This window comes from Phalaenopsis equestris, unplaced genomic scaffold, assembly GCF_001263595.1.
Source record: "Phalaenopsis equestris unplaced genomic scaffold, ASM126359v1 Scaffold000422, whole genome shotgun sequence".
Classification (NCBI taxonomy): Eukaryota; Viridiplantae; Streptophyta; class Magnoliopsida; order Asparagales; family Orchidaceae; genus Phalaenopsis; species Phalaenopsis equestris.
In genome coordinates, this window is record NW_018164863.1 from 258791 (window position 1) to 268235 (window position 9445).

A 9445-nucleotide genomic window follows, 5' to 3' on the forward strand; every position below is an offset into this window, starting at 1 on the left:
AGGAGAGAATAGCTATAGAGTTAGAGAGGAGGAGAGCATCTTGAGGCCTTGTATCAAGGTGTCGCTTGAGAGGGAGGCCATAGAAGGAAGATGAGGGCTCATCTCTATGTATAAGCTATGTATTCTCCATTTCTTTTGCCTTAGTAAAATATTTGATTGATTCTCTCCCGTGGACGTAGATCCAGTTGGATTGAACCACGTAAACGATCTGTGTTTGTTTGTGTTCTTTTTCGTCTCATTTCTATGCCAGGAAGTACATATCTCACAACAAATATGTTCATGATTCTTCCTCCATAAGAGAGGAGGGGATGATATATTACACCCCCCCTCTCATTGTATATGTTTTAGAAAACTATTAAAATATGAGTAACAGTTTTAAAGTTCATTCATAATGTCTCGATACAAAGATTGTGACGTGAATATCAGACTATTCATAAATGAGGATGTAATAGATGTCAATCCTTAATGTGAGCCTAGACTTTTTTTTGTTTTGACAATTTCAAGGATCTATTGGCGTTCCGCCAAGTGAGTCTATCAAGTCAATTCGTCGAGTGAGATCGGCTCGGCAACTGGTACAGATCAGTTGGCGTGTCAGTGGTTCAATTTAGCAGGTTATTCCGGTGATGCATCTTTTGAGCATATAAACTTATCAGGCCCATGAAGTCTACTGATGTGTACTTTGGCACCAGATAGATGATTTTTGGTATAGAGCAAGACGGATCGAAGGCCATCACCAAGAACTTTGATTCTTGCCAAACAATATTGGGCTACAAGTCCTGCTGATCGTACTCAACGTTCACAACACCAGTAATCTTCATTTGATTAAAAAAAAACTCTCTAAAAAAGGGAAAATATTTGCGTACATAAAATGTACGCAGCTCTGCGTACATCAGGGGTTATTCAGGGGGTACAATGGGGTTATATCTGGGTTATACCCCTAAAAAAGAACGTAACTATTATTTTTGAAAATTTTAATGACGAAAACCTCGCAAAAACAAAAACCAGAACGGAATCCCACTGACAAAACTAAAACTTCAGCAAAGCTATCCAAGCCAAAATTAAGTTCAAAAACTCTGTTTCATACTTAAAAAACGAAATTACAAACAGAAGATTAAATCCAACCTTCCATCACCACCAAAATCCCCCTAATCCATCAATCCTTCTTCTATAAGCCCCATAACAAAATATCACACAGGCACAACCAAAACAAAACACATACAGTAGAGATCTCACTACAGTCCTTAAATCATTGCCCGCCAAAGAAGCTGGGATCATACCCATTCGAAGAAGTCGCTAGTATATAATACGCAACGATATGCCCGAGAGAGCCCCAGGCAAGCACATCAACAATATTAAACCCAACAGGATCGTTCGATTTGAGCAAATTGGCATACTCGCGCGCTCGCGTATCTCCCGCCTCGAAATGCGAAAGACCGTTCTGTTCCGGCAAGCCCTGCTTCGCCACGTTCTCTCTCTGAAAATTAAAGAATACGAACCGGCCAAGAAAGAGGGAAAGACCAGTGCTTAAGCTGATCACCAACTGAGGGTTGAGCTCGGCTTTTATGCTTATTGGCGAGCGGCGCTTGGCGGTGAAGGAGAGACGGGAGGATTTGGGGGTGGTGATTGGTGTTTGGGAGAGGAACGAGGAGCGATGGGGAGAGGAGAAGACTGTGGTTGATGTAGCGGAGGCCATGGTGGAGGGAGTGTGGAGGACGTGGGTGGCGAGTGGAGGGTATTAGAGGAGGATGGGATTTGTGGGGTGAGGTGAGGAGAGTTGTGATTGGGTGAGGAGGGGATAAGGGATTCTTCCTTGGTGGTTTGTGTTATATATGTGTTTGGTATGTATATATATATATATATATATATATATATATATATATATATATATCCAGCCAGCATTAGTTGAAAAAGACTTTATTTAAATGGGTATCATTTGAAAATAGCTCAAAGTTCTCTCAAAGTTCTCATAGCTACTATTCTGTAACAAATTCTGCAGCTCCATAACTCTGGAAAGGGGGCTTGACAGAACTCAAAAATATGTCAACATTAATTTTAAAAAGATCCAACACTTCAGAAGGGAAGAATATATTGTAAGCGACTCTACTGTCGGGAGATCCAGAGGCCCACTTGATTGATCGAACAAAACCATATAAGTCAAGCCAATAAGCTAGACGAAGACTAGATGATCCAAGCACCGATCATTCGATTAGAAAAGAGAAAAAAGAGCATCCGGGCCAACCACTACAAGAAAACCGATCCAGTATAATAGCCTACTCTAGTAGAGCCCATCCAAGAAAAGATCTAGTTCCACAGTATCTTCAGTCATCTTTCGGATGTCCTAAAAGTTCCTTACCAAGGGTTAAAGGTCGACAACCACTCTAGATCAACCCATCTACCCATGCCGACCAAGCTTAGCTGATCGAGTTGCTTCAATCAACCTGAAGCTGACTAAGCTTAGCTGACCGAGCCAAAAAACAGTCGAACGATAAGCTCATGCCTGTAAAATACTAGAAATACTCTAGTAAGGGCACTTTCGAAATAGGAGCAAAAATTTAATATCATCACATTACCCTCTTTTTTGTAAATAGGAAAAATATTTTATAAATAAGACGCGATTGATTACTGTTCATCCATCTCTATTTATGTCTCTCTCTCCTCCCTTATTTACATTATATTCCATGGGTGTGATTCAGAAAAAAATCTGAATTTAACATCTTAAAAACGTGTGATGAGCGTAGATCATGTCACAAACAAGAAGTAAAGTAGCTCAAGGAGATGAACTTCATATCAGAGATACTAACAATATGGAGTGCACTAGAGGCTTCATAGCCTAGCAAATCCAAGAGTTAAAGGATCATATGTTGGAGCTCATCTAAGGCGCGCTGACTTAGGAGAGACATTAGCAGCCCTGGGATGAAGGGTTGCCCCCAATGACGAGAGAGTCCTTATAGCCTTCTAGAGAGATAGCTCTCAATACTTTGATAGTGTTGGGTCAACATCAATCAATTGACATCATTTCAGACATACTGAGGCGCCCGATCAACCTAAGAATGTATTCTTGAGGTAAATCTCTAAGGTCGAGCCTTTAAAACATCTAAAACCATTCAAGATCTCGGTGTTGGAGTCCTACAAAGGGCAGACCAACCCAACTGATCATATAATCTCTTTTGAGTTGACCTTATGTTTGATAAGAATCACCGACGTGCTAAAATGACACCTTTTCTTACCATGCTAAGGGAGTCATCCCTCAATGGATTACCAATGGGAGTACTCACATCATTCACTGATTTCAAGCAAATGTTGGTGGCCAGAGGTGTAAGTGAGCTAAGCTGATTCGTGAGCCGGCTCGGGCTCGACTCGATAAGTGGCACATGAAATAATCTAAATGAGCTAACATACCAAGCTCAAGTTAGCCCCTTTAAATAATAATTAATAAAAAAATATACTTAAATATATTAAATTTTATTTTTTTTAAAATTTATTTAAAAAGTTTTAAACCTAATATTTTACATTTTTAGCAAGAGATCTCTTATTAATTATTTCCTGAATATTCATTATATTTGCCATTTAATTTTGATATTAGTTTAAATATTACTTTTTTTTTCTCTCTTTCAAGCTAAATAATCTAGCTCGTGAGCCAGCTCCAACTTGTAGAATTGTGCTCGAGCTCAAGCAATTAAATCAAGCGAGCTTAAGCTCTAGCTGAGGGTGGCTCAAGCTCGACTCAACCCATTTACACCCTTATTCATGGCACAATTTTTCGGTGTCCAAAATCCTCTGAAGAGATTGCAAGCCCTTATATAAGTCCACCAAGGACATAGGAGAGTCTACTCTCATTCTTCATCTGCTTTCAAAAGGAACTATCATAAGTGCATGACCTGAAACCCACGATCGCACATGCTGATCAATCTCAAGGGTTGAAGGAATAACAATTTTAATACACTTTAGTGTTGCAGCAGATGAGAACACTAACGGAGTTGTTGGAGCTAACCAAAAAACCGTATAACAACCAATGCACATAACTCCAACCCTGCCACCTCCAAAGTAGAGTCCTCAGCTCATTACCCACAGAATAAGATCACCCAAGGCAAAGGCTAGAAATGGAGGATTCACGTCCTTTCACCCTTCCTCACTATGAAGAAGGTCGACCATCCCAAGTTCATAGGGCGATTGACAGAACACACCACTGAGGGATTCAAGCTTGTATCATGTTCAACGTCCAACTCGATATGACAAGCGCCAGCTACTCAACCATGAAACACTCAAACCAACTCCGTTGAGAGATTCAATTGTTGAGAAATTAGAAACCAAACAAAAATGAATAATACTTTAGTATAGCACCTCCAATGAAGACTGAAACTTACCTCTAAGATCCCAAGAAATATTGTTTCTACCAGCATGACCACAACCACGACATTGAGGATTGTTTGGAGTTTAATCGTGAAGTTAATCAAATTGGGAAAATTGAAGGAAGTCGTAGCACTAGGAGGAACAACCCAACGACTGAGGAAAAGTTCGAGGAAATATTGGACGAGCAAATCTAGGTCCACGAAATTCGTATTGTCGGTGTAGCTCCTGCCATTTTTGGAGGAGATAAAGACTCATCTCATCAAACCAGCCTAAAGACGATTCAGTCAAGAGAACTATAAACAACCATCCTATCACCCATATGTTGCTCACATCTTCACATAGGCTTCACCAAGGAAGACTTGCCTTTTAAGAGTAATTTTTACAACGATGCGATCATTGTAACCGTCCTGATTGCCAACTACCATATCAGTAGCATCCTCTTCGACATTAGTACTTTCTTGAATATCTTCTTCAACTTGGTGTTCAACAAGATGGAACTTGGAAGCGAACTACTGACAACTATGTAAGGTAACTCTATGATTTGTCTGGCAAGAGGAAGGAGGCACAAGAAACCATCACTCAGTTTCCATGGGAGGAAAAGACAAGCAGTTCATTGACGTGTTTTTAAATTTTGTTTAAAATGTCATTAATTGTTTGCATTACATGTGTTTATGTTATGTTTTTTGAAGGTTTTGTGTGTGGAAATGCAAGTAACAGGTGAAAGGAGGGAATCTTTCATTTTTCGTTATTTCTTTTTTATTATTTTTTCTATTCTAGAATTCATGTAAGGGCTATTTATACCTCGTTTTTCATATCAATAAAAATATTCTGCATTATTCTGAATTTCAACACTTTTCATAGATCTCCCTCATAAAAAAGGATAAATGTGGCTTGGGTATGCCGTTTTAGGCATTCATCTTTGTGGCAGTGAGTGCTCTCTTTCACGGAAAATATTTGCATACGTAAGACGTACGCAGTGTTGCGTACGTCCGGAGGTTATTCAGAGGGTATAGGGTGGTTATATACCCCTGTAACCTCCCTGTAACCTACAAATAAATTTCGCGTTTCTGTAGTTCCGGTAGGTACATGTAAGTTACAGGGAGGTTAGAAGGGGGTATAATGCGAATAGAACCTCCCTGTACCCTCTGAATAACCTCCGACCTACGCAATGTTGCATACATCTTACGCACATAAATATTTTACCTCTTTCAGGATCCAAATCTCAACAAGTGTCATAAATCAATGCTTCAAAAGACATACTTCACTTATAGAAAAGCTAGGAAAAGTGATATGAATGTATGTAAATGCACCAAATTTTATGTTTCCGATACAAATGGTGGAATGGTATTGTGACTGATGACCGGTTCGTCCAGTTTCTTTTAGAACAATTGGGATCGGCATTCTCTATTTCGAAGATTTAATGAAAGTGAAAAGCATAGGTAAAAATTATGATTATACTTTCGAACTATTTTCTATAAAAAGATTTACCTATGTATTTATACCCTAATAGCTCAACTCTAATTTTTACATACATTACCACCTTACCTATGCATGAAAAGGTGTATTTCTTTTCATAAATTGATGTTAAAATGGTGATATTTTTAAAGCTACATGAAAAGATTTGGGTTCTATGAATATAAAAAAGAAAATTGTAGGTGTTATATATATAAATAATAAAAAATTAAGTCAAATTGCAGTGTAATTTTATTTTTCCGACAATTTGTCAGTAATACTTAATTGTATATAACAAGGAATCAAACAAATTAGTTTTAGATGATGAATGAGACTAAATTGACAATTAAATAGTTTAAGTGGGTGTTTCGCTGCAAGGACGATGTGACTTAAATACAATGCAGTAAATCCAATAAATTCAGATTTATTAAATTCAAACATGATTAAATTCAATTAAATTTATTTGAGGTGTTTGACATAAATCTATTTGAAATATTATTTTTCTATGCAAAATTTGTTAAATCCAATAAATAAATGAATTTAATAAATCCGAATTTAATTAACGAAACAAGCAAAAAATAAATTTAACTTGACAACAGATTTATTTAATCTATTTATGATGTTTAATTGGATTTAAATTAAATCCAACTTAAAACCTGTTAAAAATATCATACCAAACACGAGGGCTGTAAAAAAAACTCGTTGTTCGCGAACAGTTCATATTCGGTTCGTCAATGAGCTCGTGTTTGATTCGTTCGATAAGCAAACGAGACAAACATGAATAAATTTTTTTCGGTCGGTTAGTTAAACGAAACGAACCAAACAAAAACAGTGATACGTTCGTTCGTGTTCAATCGTTATTTTCGAAATATAAAATAATTTAAAATAATTACATATAAAAAAATAAATGATATTTAAAAAAAATAAATTTTATAAATTTATAATAATAATATATTAATATGTTCATCTTGTGTTCGGCTTGTTTGTTAAGAAACAAACACAAGCAATGACTTCACGAGCAATTTAAACACGAGCTTAACTCAAACAAACTAAATTTCAAACGAACCGAACACAAACACAAGTTCTATTCGTTCGTGTTCGGTTTGTTTACACCCCTACCAAACACCCCATAAATACCAAATTTTGTTTACAAGAATTGAATCATCAATTCATCGAATCATCAATTCATCACAAGTTAAAAAAGGTGGATTTATCAAATCTGATAAATCTAAATTTATCAAATCTGATAAATCTAAATTTATCAAATCTAATATGTGCGAGAAGAGCTCACAAGTGACAATGAAATAAATTCACCTCGTAATTTGGATTTACATCATACAAAAAACGGAAAAAGAAGAAAAAAAACATAACGTGAAAAAATTCAATATAACAGAGTAGATTTAATTTTCATTTTCAGATTTTTGGGTAATTTTAAGTTAAATCCATCGCAAAATCCTATTAATAACATGCTCCCAAGTTAAATCCTATTAATAATCTGCCAAATACCAACAAGTATCAGAAGATTTTACTAATGAAAGAAAACTATAATAAAGCCGAAATGTAAAAATGTACACAGAGGAACATAGCAACACAAAACATTAGGTTGAGGACTAAACTCTTCATTTTGTAGTAACAGAAATTTCCTGTGGTTCACTTTTTTCACCTCCCTATATTCTCTTTTTATTTCCTTATATCAAACCTTACAAAAAAGAATGTCAACCAAGGAAAAAAATTTTCAAAAAATGGAACAAAAAAGGGAGTTAAAAAAGGGGAAGAACACCAAGGCTGCTTGTGCTGCAAGCCCGCCTTATGAAGTATTCTGAAGCACCTCTAAATTTACAGCTCTACAAGCGATTCATGCCTGCCTCTCTGAAGCAGCACTAATGAACCAAAAAATGACATTCCGGCTACATATCAACCAAGTACAGCCATTTATTTTTCTGCTATTATTTTCTTCAGAAATGCCAGACAACAGCTTTTTCATATCAGGTGGAGCATTAAAACTCTTCGAAGTGACTGCGGATGCTACTCTGGATTTGATTAATCCACCCATAAAATTGGGATCCAAATGATTTTTTTTGAGTGTAGCGATACTCTAATCTCTCAACATTGTGACCTTTTCTGCAGAAAAGACAATAAGCCAATCAATTAATATACAAAATGACATTTACAAGTATTTTAGCTGCTATTTGTCCCTGCTTATTACAGATTAATTTGTAATTTATATTAAGGCGGGCTTACTCTCAAGGTGGACTCCTGCACAGCACTTAAACTTGAAGCGATCTCCATTTGCTTCATTATAGTGGACTTGATAAGCTGAAATAAGAGGCATTTCACTGATTACTAACAAAAAAATCTAAATCTAAATCTAAAGGGAAAATCTCTGTCTGTGGCCACTTGGTTGGGGGCTTGATTCACACTATGGAGGTAAGAGTTTGATTTTGTGCAAAAACTGGATAATCTTTCCTCAAAATTCAAAGAAAAAATAAACAAAAGTTGCTAAGCATGTAAACTAGTGGCAAATAAACTAATATTATTGCAATGTGGTTCAATAAGAAACCTTGGATTGCAACTTTATATATCTATATATAGATATCTACGTATGTATATGTATATATATATATATATATTGTTGGGTAATGTGGAGATCCGGTCCACCGAATTTAATTAGTTTCTTAATTAAGTATCCCACCTACCGTTCACCTACATTCCACCTACCACATTCCACCTACCGCTCACCTACCTCTCATCTACTGCTCTCATGGTTTCTATAAATAGTCTCTTTTGGTCTAAAGGAAATGCAAGTCAAGCAAGACCAAACCAAGTCATCTTGAGAGCTAAGAGAAAGTGAGCAAAAGAGAGAGAGAGAGGAAAGGAGGAAAGGAGATAAGAATTTTCTTATAAGCATCGAGACGCTCGACGGTGTAATTCCTCGAATAAATAAACTTTAAATAAAATTGTCTGCAGCTTCGTGGACGTGGGCAAATTTGCCAAATCTCGTAAATCCGTTTGTCGCTCTGGTGTTTTTCCTGCGTGCAATTTTTTTCTCATTCCATTTTTCGCTTTATTGTCGTCGTTTTTCACAACAACTGGTATCAGCGCCTTGGTTCAGATCTGAGGAAAAACGATGACAGGAGACGAAATGAAGGTTTCGGGGATCGAGAAGTTCGACGACACGGATTTTGGATACTGGATGATGCAGATAGAGGATTACCTCTATGGGAAGAAACTTCATCTTCCAGGTTCTGGGGGTTATTGCAATATCATAAAAGAAAGGACGACGACAAATCTTACGACGGTCTTATCAGGTATGTATGAAAAGTCATCGACGAATAACAAAGTGTACTTGATGAAAAAGTTATTCAATCTGAAGATGGCGGAATGTGTGTCTGTTGTTCAACATCTGAACGATTTTTAACACCATCACAAATCAATTGTCGTCCGTTGAAATTGATTTTGACAATGAGATACGTGCACTGATATTGTTGGCTTCATTGTCAAATAGCTGGGAAGCCATGATGATGGCAGTTAGCAGTTCTGCGGATAAATCCAAGATAAAATATGATGATATTTGTGATTTGATTTTGTCTGAAGAGGTGTGCAGGAAAAATTCTGGCGAGACCTCGTGTTCAAGTTCGACACT

The 9445-nt window shown here is 36.7% G+C and overlaps 2 protein-coding genes across 3 annotated transcripts in view; both read right to left on the reverse strand.

Annotated features, from left to right (window-relative positions):
• Positions 1 to 1058: 1058 nt before the first annotated feature.
• LOC110027312 (photosystem I reaction center subunit V, chloroplastic-like) lies at positions 1059 to 1810 on the reverse strand. Its single transcript, XM_020728678.1, has one exon. It carries the CDS (start codon positions 1691 to 1693, stop codon positions 1247 to 1249), a length of 447 nt encoding a protein of 148 aa, XP_020584337.1. The 5' UTR covers positions 1694 to 1810; the 3' UTR covers positions 1059 to 1246.
• A 5550-nt stretch (positions 1811 to 7360) lies between these two features.
• Positions 7361 to 9445, reverse strand: part of LOC110027315 (phosphatidylinositol/phosphatidylcholine transfer protein SFH13-like) — a 19706-nt gene continuing 17621 nt past the window's right edge. For both annotated transcript variants that reach the window (XM_020728685.1, XM_020728686.1), the window contains 2 exons: positions 8044 to 8118; positions 7361 to 7923 (listed from right to left, as the gene is read on the reverse strand). In XM_020728685.1, coding sequence (XP_020584344.1) covers positions 7906 to 7923; positions 8044 to 8118 — 93 coding nt within the window. In that variant the 3' untranslated portion in view covers positions 7361 to 7905. The remainder of the gene's footprint in view (positions 7924 to 8043; positions 8119 to 9445) is intronic.

Excerpts from the sequence above, each read along its gene's own strand:
- LOC110027312 (XM_020728678.1), bottom strand. The coding sequence starts at position 1,693 with ATGGCCTCCGCTACATCAACCACAGTCTTCTCCTCTCCCCATCGCTCC.